The sequence below is a fragment of the Stylophora pistillata genome, chromosome 13 (assembly GCF_964205215.1).
Source record: "Stylophora pistillata chromosome 13, jaStyPist1.2, whole genome shotgun sequence".
NCBI classification, from domain to species: Eukaryota; Metazoa; Cnidaria; class Anthozoa; order Scleractinia; family Pocilloporidae; genus Stylophora; species Stylophora pistillata.
The window spans coordinates 10,587,970-10,604,064 of NC_142531.1; the positions used below are offsets into that span (position 1 = coordinate 10,587,970).

At 41.6% G+C, this 16,095-nt stretch overlaps 2 protein-coding genes and 1 pseudogene across 5 annotated transcripts in view; all 3 read right to left on the reverse strand.

Annotated features, from left to right (window-relative positions):
- Nucleotides 1-952: 952 nt before the first annotated feature.
- Nucleotides 953-8,488, reverse strand: LOC148717585 (uncharacterized; annotated as a pseudogene). Its single transcript, XR_015994844.1, has 5 exons — nt 8,450-8,488; nt 6,864-7,995; nt 3,462-6,456; nt 2,829-3,018; nt 953-2,326 (listed from the first exon to the last, which is right to left on the reverse strand). The product of XR_015994844.1 is annotated as an uncharacterized LOC148717585 (transcript).
- Nucleotides 8,297-10,975, reverse strand: LOC148717586 (cathepsin L-like peptidase). The gene is made up of 2 exons (XM_088743780.1): nt 9,235-10,975; nt 8,297-8,906 (listed from the first exon to the last, which is right to left on the reverse strand). Exons 1-2 carry the CDS (start codon nt 9,449-9,451, stop codon nt 8,782-8,784), a joined length of 342 nt encoding a protein of 113 aa, XP_088599906.1. The 5' UTR covers nt 9,452-10,975; the 3' UTR covers nt 8,297-8,781.
- Nucleotides 10,976-14,396: 3,421 nt separating this feature from the next.
- LOC148717587 (uncharacterized) overlaps nt 14,397-16,095 on the reverse strand; it is a 61,119-nt gene continuing 59,420 nt past the window's right edge. For all 3 annotated transcript variants that reach the window (XM_088742875.1, XM_088742876.1, XM_088742874.1), the window contains exons 3-4: nt 15,723-16,031; nt 14,397-15,602 (exon numbers count right to left, since the gene is read on the reverse strand). In XM_088742875.1, coding sequence (XP_088599001.1) covers nt 15,565-15,602; nt 15,723-16,031 — 347 coding nt within the window. In that variant the 3' untranslated portion in view covers nt 14,397-15,564. The remainder of the gene's footprint in view (nt 15,603-15,722; nt 16,032-16,095) is intronic.

Here is a 16,095-nt window from a genome sequence, read left to right on the forward strand (position 1 = left end):
CATAATCAAACCCGGTTTGGACGAGTGAAGCTGCAGCAGCGGCATTAACGAGGGTAATGTCGAAACATCGGCGTGACTGGCGGGATTGTTCGAGCTGGTAGAAATACCTGGTCGGTTTCTCTCCCAGCTCAGTCCATTCCTCTTTACTACGGAGTATACACCCTGAAATAAAATTGTCGTCCATTACTCTCACGCGATCTTTGATCTCGAGTAATTTTTGGCAATGGGCGGCATTGTTAGGATCAGCCCGTGATTGTAGGTCACGAAATTCCCGATCGAGAGCCGCTCGCTCGCGTCTGCGGTTGGTTGCGGTTTGTACACTGTGGTTGATGGGAATTTTCACGCATCCTACCAAACCCGAGGGTCGGTGAAGAGGGGCTTTTGAGAACGCCATTGGGACCAGAAATTTTCCACGTCTGAAAAGAAATTATCCGATTTTAACAGAAGCGTGTTAAATTTCCAAATCCCGCGGCCGCGTGGATTTGAATTCCCCAGTTGACAAGTGATAGACACCAGGTGATGGTCCGAGTAGGGGAAAAGAGTGCTGTTGTGGTCACGCACATCCGTTCTCCAAGCTCGAGGAGTATAAAAGCGGTCTAGCCGGCAACCGACCGAGTGTGGGCCATTATACCAGGTAAACAAACTGCCTGAGGGATTTTGAACGCGAAAAATATCTTCGAGGCCAAGTTGATCCGTCAGTGCGTGCAGAGCGGGAATCCCCTTGTCCCCAAAGCTATTATCGCCTCCCCATTTGTCAAGCTGGGGGTCCGGAACGCAATTCAAAATTAGAAGTAAAAGTCTACTAGTAGAAGTACTAGTTTTACTTCTACTGATGCTACCTTTAAGTAACAAAGCTTCCCCTGTTATTAGGGTCGGACCAAGAATTTCCAGAAGCTCCACCGAGAAGTACTCCTTTTAAAATGACGCAGGAAAGATCCCTAAAAAGAAACATCTCTCGAAGCCAAAAAACAAAACAAGACTATAAAGGTTTATCACGCAGAGCGCCCTGCGATAACAAGGAAGAACATCACTCGGGTATTTGGTACGGGAGCAGAGCGCGTAAAAAAAGCATCAATTTAACAATATGCAACATCTCTTTTAAAGTTTAGTGCAATATTCATTTTTAGGTTTAACACTTTATTTAAGTGGTGTATTAACGGTACATTCCTAGTTATTGTAGGCCGTTTACTGGTGCGGCCGGTTAGTTTCTGTATAAACATGGCATACAAACAAATGTGTAAAGAATGATTACAAAGCAATACTTTATTTACAATATTTATAATACTAAGACTTACTTTAAAGCATTTGCTTTACAAAACACATCTGAAAGTGTGAACGAAAACAAACTACAGAATGTGCATTTCTCAAGATAGCAGTGAACAACTTGTCAGCATAAAAGACTTAAGCGAATTTTGAAAAAAGAAAGCGTCACAGGCCAATTATTCGAACACTGGTGAAGATTTCAGCAGCAGTATAACATTTTTTGTGTCGGAAATTAACCTCAGGCAACTTGTAAACACAACTAAGGCTAACACATCTTACCTTAACTTAATATGATGGAGCGTTAATACTGCAGAACGAAAAATGTGAACAATCAAAAGTTGAGGATTGTCAAGAATACAGTGCGGCCTGTAACTATATTCAATGCCGTACGATCTTAGTAAGAACCCAGCAAAACTGCGGCACGAGCAAGATATGACTACCCTACGAATTTAGCTAAGGAAAGTAGGCTACGAATGTAGTTCGACCAAGCTACGAATATAATTCGATTAGGCCACAAATATAGCACGACTAAGTCACGAATATAGTCACGTATAAGCTACAACTGATGTAGTTCGATGAAGCCAAATATATAATACGAACAAGTTACGAATTACGTACGCCGTGATAAGCCAGGAAAAAAAAGACCATTAAGCTTCTAAATGATGAAGTTCTACCAAGCCATACAGCTTCTTGAGAAATTTCTGATACCCGACGAAGGTGCTCCGAACTATTACCCGCCCATCGATTACGGCAGGTGGCCAAAAACAAGCCTAGGAATAAAATTTTGATTGTGTTTATAGTCACCTCATGAAAAAAGAGTGGTAAAGATCACACTTTGCTAACTACGTGTTCTTATATCAAACACCAACTCTTTCAATGTAATCATCTCTGACCCTGACCACGACAGCCTTCTACAGAACACCACAATTGTCATTTTTCGTGGCGATCTTTATATATACCTCATCTTCCCAAGCTTTTGACCAAGAATTCTTAATCCGCCAATAGGGTTCACCCTTTTCAACTCCATAACCGACAGCTAAGGCCGCGTGATCCAATGCCTGAGCTGAAAACGAGGATAAGGAACTTATCAAATTGGCCACCTTCACTGGTTAGGATGAATCGTACCTCATGAATGAAATCGTTTAACTATTTACACCCTAACATCAGTAAATGTATTCTCCGTACTGTTCTTCATACACGTTCTAAGGTGCTGACAAGGAGTTTTTCTTAAACAATCGAGAACTTTTCAAGGTGCTGATCATTTTTTTTTATTCTTGCGACTTCAATATTTTGAATCAAAGGTTACATTGTAAGTAGAAATCAGATGCCAGTCACCCTTAAGGGTCAAAGGAATGGCGGACGACTTTTGAACGACTTGGAAGCGGTAAAAATTGGTCATCGAAGGGTTTTTTTTCTTTCTTTCTTTTTTTTTTTGAGCTTTTGACGTTGAAAAAATGGCTTTAACTACACTCAATTCAACATTCTGGAAACAAATTAGCCTAAAATAAAATGGTCAGTTTTCGTCTCAGGGGCACTTGAAATTACAATACGTGTAAATTACTTACTGCAGTCAGAGTCATAAGCAATTCCTGATCCGTAGAATTTAAAAGTCTTTGGTTGGGTGTTGATGAGGATAGTCACTGGACCGTAGATAGCAATGGTCTGCTTCAGCTCCTGCTTGTTCCCTTTAGTAATGTTCATGTAAAAATCAAGCCTCGCATTTGTTGGGGTATTTTTAAAATGGCAGAAGCCCCCCTAAAACATACGATAAAAAACAAAGTGAGTCTTAGAAACAGGAGAAGGGGAGTTAGTGATTGGCAGAATCTATCCGCTCTGCTTTCACTCCTGACCATTTAAAACGAATTTGATTCATTGGATGATTGTAGTTGCGCATTCAGACTGTGAGCTAAGAGGGGAGGGGGGAGTGGGGCTGTTTATTTATTTTTTTTTTTTTTCGTTTGTTTACACCTGCCGGCTTTTCTTCCTTCTGCGGTTATTTTTTTACCAAAAATATGGGGGGGGGGGGGGAAGGGGTGCGGGCTCTCCGGATCTCTCCCCTAAATCCGCTATTGAGAGTAAAAAACGTAATCTTCATTTTAGTAAAATGAGTTCTTGACAATTTGGACATCAATAGGAAGAGCAGAACATGATAAGTTTACACCTAAAATTGTTTGATGAGGTTTCTTCAGTCTTTTTACCTGAGCCAAATATTTTCCATAGCTCTCTTTAGTAGCCAGTTTACCATGTTTAATGACCCACTGCATCGCTCGATGTGGATATCCTCTCCAGCCTCGGTTACCAAACTGCCACGAGTAGTCTGTAAGTTGCTGTTCAACGGACAGGTTTAAGAGGGTTCTAGTCTACAATATCATATTCGAAAATAAAAACATGTAACGGTGTGTGACACCAAAAGTTTTTCGCTGTCCTGGCGACAGAATTGGCCAAAGAGGGTTAGGACGTGCCCATCCTCTCAAAACTTTTCCATTACATCTCTCATTCTGTACTAATTTAAGCGAATAAAACCAAACGAAAACAAGATACAGCAAATCATGGAGAACATTGGATTGTGGGCTACGAGCAACGCTATCAATCAATTTATTAAACTACAATTGAGATAGATGATTATAATCGTAACCGGATCTATCAGCTGCGAGTAAGCGAGCCAGGGGGGCCAGAAAAAACCTGCCTCAAAAAACCCCGTAGAGAAAACACAGGACAAGAAATTTGGGACGGGCCAGGCACCACTAACGTCCCCCGCCAGGACCTCTTGGCAACAGCAAATAGATGGACATAATAAATACGATAAATAAATCCATAGCAGTAAATAGTAAACTAGAACTACAATAGTTATGAACTAGCAAAAAAATCACAAATAATCGCAAACTAATGACAAGAAAAGCTCTTTAAGCTAAGCAAGAATAAACTGTAAACTAGCGTAAAGTATACCCTCAGAGCAAAAGCGATTTTGAAACGCTCAAACGATCTTTAATTGTATGTTTAATGTATCTGTTCTTCGAGGAAGGACACCTCCACCCAGCATGCATATCCAATAAATCGCCCGGTATGCCCCTACAAGGGGCGTTCGACGTTGCACCAGACCTCATACTATGCGTGCGGTACTTTGAAACGTCGTCAACAAAGGGCTGCATGTACTTCTTGAATTACTCTCCAAGAGTAGAATTAGACACGCCCTTGCTAGCGTGGAAATACTCACCAGATTTGGACTTCACAATACGACGAACAAGCGGAAGCGATGAATTAGACTGCGACAAAAACCTGAATAATTCGTTCAGTAATGGAGACTGGGCACGTAGATTTCCCAGACCTGGCAAGATAAGAGGTGTGACCCTCCCGATACTGGTCATTTTTTCGCTTGGAGACATAAATAGACATATGGTCAGCATATGTCTGTTATTTCATCAATACGAAAAAACCCATAGAAACCAACTAACAATATAAAAAGAGAACGAAGAGTGGCAAGAGAATTACTCGCAACATAACATTCGGCAATTGCCTGCAGCGTGTCTACGGATAAAGGCTCCTTCGAGTTAACAGAACGCGCCAATTTTGTTTTCGCGCCCTCAAGAGAAGATTTCACAACAAGGGGATGGTTGGCTGGACATATTTCTAGCCCAGCCCTAGAGTGGGCCAACTTAATGCCATAAACAACAGCTTCTATTGGGGAGACACCCGTATTGTTCGCAAGGCAAACGTTCGTAAGTTCTGTAATAAAAAGTGCAATGTGCAAGGGCTTCGCCGGAATGACAGGGACACCAATCTTCAAGGACGCCCATCCGCGCCATCTCAACCAGCTTGACTTGTACTTGGTTAAGGTAAACGGGACCCTGGATCCCAACTGCAAATCAAGAAGATCTGGAACCAAGCTGCGTACTAATGGGTCCTCCAAGGCTGCCGCGTCGCTCCAAATCCAGGAAATTAGAACATCTGAAAAACAAAAACACAAGGTGAACGAAACGACAGCGGAAAACTGAAAAAAGCAAGCTCATACAGAATGGCAATATCGGTATAAGAGGATATTCCAAACGCGATGGTCGGCCGCGCGGCATAAACTTACCCATACCTACTAAATTGCAAAGTGAATCCAGGTGCCACTACAGGCCAGGTGCCATTACAGGCCAAACAAAACGCCCCATCGGGCCTAACATTAGCCAACTTAGGCCTCAAGACAAGCCATATAAGGCTAAAAACATACGCCAAATCAGGCTCTAAAATGCGCCAAAAAAATCCAAATATGCGTAACCAAAAAAGATACCGGAAAAAGTGCACCGCCGGGTTCAAAAAGTTTGCCACCAACGCTAGACAACTCACCTAAAATCTAAACGCAAAGCCAACATTCTGAACTTCGGACAACGACGAAAAATATAAGGTCGAGACTTATAGAGCTGCTTCTGACCAGGACCCTTCAACAGTAGATCCTCGACTGCAAACAGAACAAACACTTCCACGACATACGAGCTAAACCGAGAAGACCCTACACGCCAGAAAGGCCAAAAATGAGCGGAAGGCCATTCGGGGATGATCAATGTCCCGCGGCCAAAGCAAGACATGAAATGACGGACAGAATCGACGATCAGACTAACTGGGGTACATATCCAGTTGTTTTTGGCGCTCCAGTCTTGTGCCAACGCGTCGACCCCACTGCATCCGGGAGAGGCAAACTTCGAGTTAAACCGAGGGAGCTGAGCATTGTAATAGGTCGCGAAGCGTTCGAATGTATTAGGACCCCATTTAGCATTAAGGAGATGGAAAACTGAACGATTGACGCGCCAATCGTCCTTGTCAACAAATTGGCTAAGGAGATCAGCCCTCTCATCCTTCGACCTGGGAATCCACTGTGCTTCAAGGGTGATGCCGTTTGAAAAACAAAAATAGAAAATGCTCATAGCAACAGACTGGAGATGGGCTTTGGAACTGCCAACAGAAACTATTCTCGCAGCGCCTTGATTGTCGGTGAAAATCTTTACTCTCTTCTGCTGCAGCTTCTCCGTATAGGACAATAGAACATAATAAATAGCTTTCAACTCGCGGTACGTGGGGCTCTGACCAAGATCTTCAGACGTGAACATGCCGCTAGCCATTACACCGTCCAAGGAGGCCGAAAACCCGCCCAAGGCCGGGCGACATCACTAGCATCAGAGAAAATAACCGTCGACGAATCAGGGGGTGGACAAAGAGAATATGAATATGAATATAGTTTATATCTGACCACTTGCAGCCCAGAGGCTGAATTACGGGTGCAGTGTAAGGTTGAGAACAGACGTCAGCATATCAGGCGCCTCTGGCAGCCGCTTCAGTCCATCGATCTCAGCTTCCCACCCATCCTACCCCAGGGGAGGACTTCCATCACACAGTAATCCAGTGTGTGGGAGATTAACGTCTCCTACCCCAACCCTGCAGGAGACGGGACCTCCATTTATTCGTCCCTATCCGAGAAGACTAGAATATCTAACCATTTCTTGATGTCATAGAAAGGTAGCAAATTCTTCTCAATTATTTTAAGACCTTGAGTGTTGGTCCGGCCTGGGCTCGAACCCTCGACCTCCCGCACAATAGTCCAGCGCTCTATCCATTGAGCTAACCGGAATAGCCGTTAAACGAGTCGATATTCCTGTACCAAAATCTCAACTCCTCCAAAAGAGCCGGAGAAAAACGAAGGGTGTGGTCCCACGCTGATCGTGACTCAGAGAAGACGTGAAATGGGCCCCACTGCCAAGGCTACAGAAATTATAGAACCGGCGATTCTGGCCAATTCTCGATGCGAGGACGACGTATCTCCAATTACAGAGCCTAAAAGACTCTTAAGATTTTCCACCTTCCTTTCAGGAATATGAAAACACATAGTAATAGTGTTAATCACGAAATCCAGCCATTTGCCTACTTGCATAGGATGTCAATGAGATTTGTCTTCATTCACAAGGAGACCTGAGGAGTCGAGCTCTTTCTTTTGGATAAGGCAGCTGCTGCTGCGGAACACTTATCCGGTAGACTTCCGAGCCCATCGTCGAGATAAACAAAGCTATTGTGACCCATAGAGCGCCAGCGACAGACTCACGGACGCAACAATTTGGTGAAGCAAAAACAGGCGGTGCTAAGGCCGAAGGGCAAAACTACGAAGGTAAAATATCTTGGCACGCTGTTGAACTGCGAAGAAAAACCGAGATACCGCTGATGCTCCAAGCAGATATCAACATGAAGATATCCGGACTTAAGGTCCCATGTAAAGAACCAGTGCCCCTCCTCGAGGACTTCAGATAGGGAGCGAAGATCCTCGTACTTAAATTTAAACCTCACAAGGAAGCTGTTAGCGTGCCTGAGATCGATGACTAAGCGCAGTTTCTTCCATTTAGCAACTGACAAGGGGTTAACGCAAAATGGCGGAACACTGTGCTCAATAATGCAACCGTTGGCTATAAGCTCCGAGATGGCTTGTGTCACAAATCCAGAATGCTGAAAGGCCGATCTATTATTAGCCAAAAAACACGAGGGCAGATATTCCGCGAAAGGAAACCTGTACCCACGCCTGATGGTGTCAAGCACAAATTCAGGAGCACTCAAGGTACTCTTCCAAAATTCAATGAAGGCGCTCAAACGACCCTCGACACCGTTCCTAGTGCTTTTAACATTAAAATCGTCGTAACTATCCAAAAAAAAAGGAAGAAAAATCGAACTCAACTGAATGCTGAAGAACGTTCTCTGAGCTTGGATCCACGTCTAGTCAAGAATGGCGCGAGTCGCTCTTTGGCGCAACAGACGGCTTAGAACAGAAGGCGCTCAAATGGCCAAACTCCCCGCACTATAAGATAAACAACGCAAAATTAAATTTCTTTATGCGATGGCGTCCACAACCCGAAGGATGAATACCAGTTAACCTCAGACTTATATACCACTATGCAAATAACTACACACAAGAGACATACCGGAATGGGTACTTAGCGAGGACCACATTCCATACAGAACGTGCAGAAAACAAATATCTGCTAAACTTCGTAACGCAGATATTTATATAGTCAGTACGTGCGCTATAATTGGTCAATTAGCGAGCCCTGTTTCACTGTACGGTCAGCTAATTGAAAAGTTTGAAATCTTCTTCCTCTATTCGAACCCAACGATATAACAATCATCTTACTAACCTCGCTTTCTCGGTCTGTATCGAGAGTTACTGAACCTCGTATTTTCCGCACTGCGTGCTTCGCTCTTGGGCCATAAATCCGAGGGGAAAAAAAGTCTGTCCGTAACTTACAGTACGACCTCGGTTAGTAAAAGATGTCTCTTACAACAAATTCAAGCTATTTTACTCTCATCAGGACCTCAAATGTGTGTCCGTTGTGCGTCGTATCCAATGAAAAACCTCAAAAAATGATAAAAAGTAGTTTCAAGGTACTATCATCCGCCTAAAACACAAACTGAAACAAACCGGAGTAGAATCCAATTAGTCTGACGAGCACCATGTTCTGAGGGGACGGTGCTAACTGTCCCCGTTACCAGCAACAATTAGCATTAAAGCGCTGTGACATCTTTTTGTTCACAAACCTTGATAAAGTAGGCCCCTTCCATAGCACCAGTAACAGAGTAGGCATAACACGAGCCACAAATCCCTTCACTTGTTACAGGATCTACTGCACCTGGTGAAACAGTAGAACTTTTTTCTATAAAGCTCATTGACACGGCTCTCTGTGTTTAATCAATAGTTTTGCAATAGTCACTCATTTGGTTATTTTCCACAGCTTGACCACTAAGTGCTTAATATGAATCCCACCCGGATCTGGAATTTTCAAGAATTCCTTTCTGAACAATTCTTTAAGCCTCGCCTATCAGGTTTTGCTTCTCGACGGAAACCAGAAGGCTAACTAATTTACTCAGGTAAGAGTGACGTCTGTGTTTGTTTTGATTAATTTTGGCGACTGCTCTGGCTGTTTTTTTTTGTCTATTATAAGAGTTTTTTCGACTTACCCGATTTTGCACAATCAACCGTATCAGGTAGGGTTTTGAGATTGGTGCCCTCCGGTATTTCAAATCTCTTCCCGCTATTCTGTACATCTGGTTCACCATCCCTCAGTAGTCCTTTCTTCTGTCTGATCTCTTCTTCAGTCATGTCGACCAAGTGATTTGCTTTGAGTCTGTAGCCAAGGTTTTGGCGGTTTCTGGACTTACATACATACATATACATACCTACATACTTTATTTAAGGTATCAAAGAATGAACAATAAAAATAATACCCTAAAAAGGAAGTTTAAGAGGTTAACTCTGCGTAAATAAACTTCCAAAGAAATAAAATTTGAAAATATATGCTTACAATAAAATCTAAGATGGATCAAAATTTAAAAATGTATGCTACTGATAAAATCTAAGATGGATAAAAACCTTAGAAACACGCATGTATAATTTAAGAGGTGCTTTGAAACGTGTTAAGTAACCTATCTCAACGACATTGGCGGGCAGGTCATTCCATTCACGAATGATTTTAACCAAAAAAAGAGTATTTATAACAATTACATTTTGCCAATTAACCTGCAGTTTGTAATTGTGGTTGGACCTAGTGCGCAAACTTAAAAAAAAATTTGAAAAATCCGCAAACTTAAAAAAAAAAAATCACAAAAGTGAAGGCCATTCAGCCCGAATACAGGTTTATAGCATTCTACCAAGGAAAAATATAGCCTTCTATCAGTCAACTTCGACCAATGTAACATTTCACAACGATCTTCATATGACATCTCACCCCTTTGCTGACCTAAAGCCAATCGATAGGCTCTTCCCTAAACGTTCTCCAAGAGAACAATATTTCAAACTAGGTAAGGGCACCATACTGGGGAAGCGTACTCCAGGATTGGTCTCACAAGAGTCTTGTACAATATGGAAAAGATTTCCTTGTTTACAGAACCGATTGTTCGCTTGATTAGACCAAAAATTTTATTGGCCTTACTGACAACCTCAACAACGTGTGGAGTCCACGAGAGGTTATGCGAGATTGTAATGCCAAGGTCTTTTACAGAACTCACTGAGCTTAGACATTCTCAGTGCGGGACGAGAGAGTAATGTGGGACAGATTTATCACGGTTATGTGTTACTCGCATAACCCCACATTTGTTCACATTGAAGTTTAACTGCCAGACCTCAGACCACTTTTTCAGGTGAAATAAGTCGGACTGAAGAATATTTGTGTCTCAGCTATGTCGGAGATCTCTCTGCAAACCTTGGTGTCATCTGCATAACAGTATATGAAATTCCTGATGAGATGTCATTTACATATAAAATGACTAAGACGGAACAAGGATTGTTCCCTGGGGTACTCTTGATAAAACCGGAGACCAGGATGAGCAAGTGCCGGGCAGTACGACGCGTTGCATCCGCGGCCAGTTAAAAAATTTCGAAACCACTGAAGAGCGCTGCCGTCTATACTGTGACGCTCGAGCTTGAAAAGGAGACGCTCATGCGGTACTCTGTCAAACGCCTTGGAAAAATCCAAAAAGGCAATGTCAGTGGGCTTCTTCTTATTGCGTGATTTCGCCCAGTCGTCATAACAGGAGAGCAGTTCTGAAAGCGTTGATCGGCCCTCCATGTAAGCGAACTGGATCGGGTTGATGATATTCATGTTTCGCCAAAAATCCATCTCGCGAGACTTGACGATTTATTCGGCGGTCTTGCACACTATTGATGTTAATGAGATCTCACGATAATTATTCCTATCAGTCTTACTGCTTTTTTTTGAACAAAGGTGTGATGTGATGTTAGCAAGTTTCCAAAGATGTGGCAGTTAACCTGTTGAAAATGATCTGGTAAAGAAAAGGCACAGAGGTGATGATAAAACACTCGCATATTCTTTCAGAATGCGTGGTGGCAGGCTGTCAGGTCCAGGCGATTTGTAGATATTCAAATTTTTGAACAGTTTTTGTACTTCCACTGTGTTACAAAGAATGTTTGAAAGTTTACTATTGGTGACATATTCAAATTTGGGGAAGTTATCGCAGTCTTCTGATGTAAACACAGAGGAGAAAAAGTCATTCATACTTTCAGCACTGCCAAGATAATTTGAGAGAGTGACGCCGTCGATATTAAGTGAGACGAAATTGTTAGACCCTTTACGCATAGATTTCACAAAGCTCCAAAACGGCTTGGGATTGTTGTTAGTAGCAAGCTCATTAATATAGTTCCGCTTCGCTGCATTACACTCTTTCTTAACAGAGTTGTATAAAGTGTGATATCTCATCCACAAGAAATCTGTGTTTACTCGCTTTGCCTTCCTGAAAAGATGTTTTCTCTTCCGACAGAGCTTAATGAGTTCTGCTGAAATCCAGGGTGGATTAAATTTGTTGTTGTGTCTCCGCTTCGGAATACACTAATTAACTGCCGCAAAGAATAAATCCAGCCACGCTTGCCAGTTATCATCCAAATTGTCGTCAAAATATGCACAATGCCACGGTGTATGTGAAAACAGGCATTTTAGATGTTCCCAATCAGCCTTTTTATACGCATAAACAAGTTGCTTTGATTTACGTGGAGGAGGGAAGGATCCAGATAGGAAAAAGGTTAAACAGTAATGGTCAGAAAAGGGTTCCCAACAGCTAGCTCGCGTGCCAACTCGGGACATGTAAGCACAAGGTCCAAAATATTACGTTCTCTAGTTGGCTCATTAACCAGTTGTGTAAAGAAGTTATCTTGGATAATGTCAATCAGGAGAGCATTATTAGCCGAGTCGCATGTGGCTCTAACATGGATCCAGTCTATTCCACGTAAATTAAAATCCCCTATGATAACCAAATCCTGACATGTGGAATTCTCAAGAATACCTTGCATATTCAAGAGGTTTGGTGTCCGCATTTGGTGGTCTGTAGAGGGCCCCTACAGTAATCTTACGTTCATTCGCAAGAGATGTATCTACAAAATTAGTTCAGAGTCTGACAACTTGATAAACCTGTTGATCGAGTTGATCAAGATCAGTAGATTGAGATTTTTCCGTTTCATATCACATAACATTAAAAAGTTCCAAGAAGCTAATAAAAGCCAAGCATATGTAGCAGTTCGTTTCAAGGCAAATCAAGGAATCTGGAAGAAATACAGACACTGTCATAAGATTTTATCTTTTAGCCTGAAAGTTTTTATTTTCAGGAAAAAACAAGCTGATTTCCAAGTTACTAATCAAAACAATTCAGTCATCTGGTTCTGACGTATCGCACATATCGAAAACATTTAGACTGTAGCTGTGAAGACGTCGTATCTATATACACTCCCATTGTCTCCCTATCTGTTTCAACTTCTACTGTTACAAGGACCATACGGTAGTTCGTTCCAAATAACACTCTTTAGATAAGATCACTGCTAAAAATAGAAGTTTTCCTTCCCTTTGCCTGGTCCACCTGAACTGGTTGTGGCTAATGCAAACGGAAGGTAAAGTCCTCTCACTCGGGTAAGCTTGTTTTCGAATTTCAAAGGAAACGTTTTTCAAACTTTTTGAGGGTATCAGTTGTTGTTTAGGGAGTTCAAGCGATTCAATTAAACTAAAAGAGATAGATATACAGTATGCTTATGCTAATTATTTTTAATTTGGCTTTTCCCTCTTTTCTTTAGGCTTAATATAGGACAACACTATGGCAATCAGGTGTCGGTTTATCTATTCGCCTTTGACTCGTGATTCACAAACTCTTTCCTAGAAGAATCTTTTCCCGGAGAGGGAAATGGGGTGGAGGGGTAGGATGCCAGTCTTTCGCATGGTTACTCCCGCATTTCATCGGGCTCCCCTGAGAATCCGCTGGTACCCAGGCCATTTATACTTCTCGGCCTTAGTGGAGAGAGGCAGAGTAGGAGTAAACGTGATTTGCCCAGGAAGACAATGTAGTGAAAGACCCAGTAATTTATCAGGCCCCAAGCCATATTTTAACATCAAAATTTTAAGAATAGAGAAGAAGGTTCTTCGGCTCTAACCCATTCCATTTTCTTTCTTTAGCTCAGTGACAGTTTTATAAACCACCATCTTGAGAATAAAAAAATAGTTTAGCTTTACGGGCCAGTTAATTAAGTTACCTGCCAGGGGCCGTTTCTCGAAAGTCCCGGTAACTTAACGGGCCCAAAGCTATGTTTTAAAATCAAAATTTAAAGGATAGGAGAGCAGGTTCTGGCTCCTAAACCAGTCCTTTTTGGTTCTTAAGGTGGTAGTTTTATAGCCTCATTTTCAAAACTTTTGAAATCACCAGCTTGAATGAAAGCTGCAGGGGACCGTTTCTTAGAAGTCCCGGTAACTTAACGGGCCCGTAAAGCTGTTCTGTTTTCATTCAAGATAGGAACTTCAAAAGTTTTGAAAATGATACAATAAAACTATCAGCTAAAAAAACAAATAAGACTGGTTTGGGTACCAGAACCTGCTTTCCTATGCTTTAAATTTTGATTTTAAAACATGGCTTCGGGCCCATTAAATTACCGGGACTTAAAGGCCGTTTACACGGCAGAAAAATCAGATACGGACGTGTCAAAAAAGGAGTACGAACCGCATAATTTTAGCCGTTTACACGGATGATGTTTTATCACGGGCCGGACAAAAGGAGGCATAAGTATGCTTTTTCACTGCAGTTTTTGGGGACCGGACCAATTTCTTGCATGGGACTACAGTATTTGGTACAGCTGTGTGCTGTTATCGAACGTGCCTAATTCTTGTAAACAAAATGGCGACGCGTGATGCTGAGTTATGGATACGGACCCGTGTTTTTTCTGGTTTTTGGGCCACAGACTTCTATGGCCCCAAAACCAGAAAAAACACGGGTCTGTACCCATTCCCCAAAACATGGTACGGATTGTTTACACGGGCTAAAATGTGAGATCCGTACTCCTTTTTAGGCACGTCCGTACCCGATTCTTCTGCCGTGTAAACGGCCTTTCAGTTCGAGAAACATACCCCAAGTCTCGAGTCCGAACCGCTTGACCTACACTCCACGCGCACAAAACATGACGAATAATTCAATTTTCAGTTATCACCCATGACAGGTGATTGCGCCTTTTGTTGCCTCTAGGTCGCTGGAAGAATCAAACATAGAATGAGTGTTCCATTCCACTTTCTTTTTTCAGTAAAATTCATCTTGGGCACACAACTGACATACACGCGCAAGAACTATATCAGAATCAACAATGACTCAAAATGATCAATTTTACTTCAAGTGTTGACTGTAACTACAAAGTTTAACAGCAAGTAGAAGAAACTTATTCACACATTTTCTTTGTTAACATTATAAGTTTCATTTTTCGTTAACTTTCTCATTTCAAACAAAGTTAAACAAAATTAAACAAAATTAAACAGCGAAGCCTTTCTACCTAGAGCTTTTTTTTTTTTATCATGGGTAATGGTGCTCGGAAGCTAAACGGGAAATCCAAACAAATACTTTAATTCCAACACGGTAAACTGAAGACTCACGGTAAACGACAACGACTATTAAACAAAACTGCTACTCGATAAACTAAATACTTTTCAACTCCCCCTAAAAAATCGCACACGTCAAAATTAAAAGGTCCGCGTGATTTTCTTACGATATTATTATTAGCCTACGTAGTCTCAAGGCAAGCGCACGCGAGTCGCACGCGCACAAGTTCATTAACGTCTTCTTAACAAATGTTTTTTTGTTATATGTGTGCAAGAAACACAGAATTACTGAGACATTGCCCGCTGACATTCTGATGTTCCTCTCGTGATTCGCGTAAATAAAGTTTTCATGATCAAGAGTTACTAGCTTGTGCACGATCTGTTGAACTCTTTGTTCTTCTTATCGAACGACAAGCATGTGTCCTTTCCTTTTCTTCTAAAAACCTTATGCATTCTTAACTCAGGAATGTCTTTCTATATGATCCGGATGGTAATAAAAGTTCAATTTGATCTCCTCCTATCCGCGAACAAAAGATACCTTTCCTTCTCTTCTAGCGATCGTATTTTTTTATGAATTGACTTTCAAAGCATCAGTAGATATTTAACTATCACAATTTACGAATTCATTAAGAGCAACGTGCGTTTCCAATTGTCTCCTTTACTGTTTCTCACTCCTTTTATCTTCCAGCAATAGATAAACGGATTTAACGTCGAGTTAAAGAAAACGAAGATAGCTGTTATTTCTCATACGACAAATTTTCTAAATTAGCTAAATTTCTTCGGATATGCAGGCTTTTCTTACACACAAATCAACAAAATTCACTGCAGCTACTAACACGAGTTATAATAAGTAAGAAGTCTTAACTAAATAGAAAAAAACATGAAATTCAATTCATCAGCTGAATTATTCCTACTGAGCAGATAGGGTGTACTTTCTCACTTATGCATCTCTGCCATCCTGTGGGTTGTCATCGGCCTCTGAAATTAAATAACAAAGATATATAAAATCATCAAAATTGGACTGATTAGTTTTAATTCAGTAGTAATGTGGGGTGTTATCGTCAAAAGAATAACTTTTATAAACAAATAACACTTTACCATCTCGTTCTTCCAATACAGCATAACAAAATCTTTGAATCAAATCATTTCTTGCTATCTCCTCCCGCCCCAAAGCTTCAGCTAGAGCTTCATAATTCGCCTGACCTCCCATCATTTGACGCCACTTGTTTAAACATGAGAATGCCCTTTCGTACACATCATCTTCATCGATCTGTATCTCTACTATGATGGCTTCTTGGAGGCCCAAAGCTCGGCTGAGACGTTTCCAGATTTCCATAATGTGTAAGGCAAGTCCAGCAATTTCTCTGTCTGTGGGTACACCTTCTTTCAACACACCTTCTATTCTCACTGTTAAGAATGCAGTTATTTGCAAAATTACAAGTCAGTTTTATGTCCGCCGATGAAATCATTG

Excerpts from the sequence above, each read along its gene's own strand:
- LOC148717586 (XM_088743780.1), bottom strand. The coding sequence starts at position 9,451 with ATGTATATGTATGTATGTAAGTCCAGAAACCGCCAAAACCTTGGCTAC. Across the intron at positions 8,907-9,234 it reads GGTTGATTGTGCAAAATCGG|GTGCAGTAGATCCTGTAACA; the intron begins GTAAGTCGAAAA and ends CTGTTTCACCAG.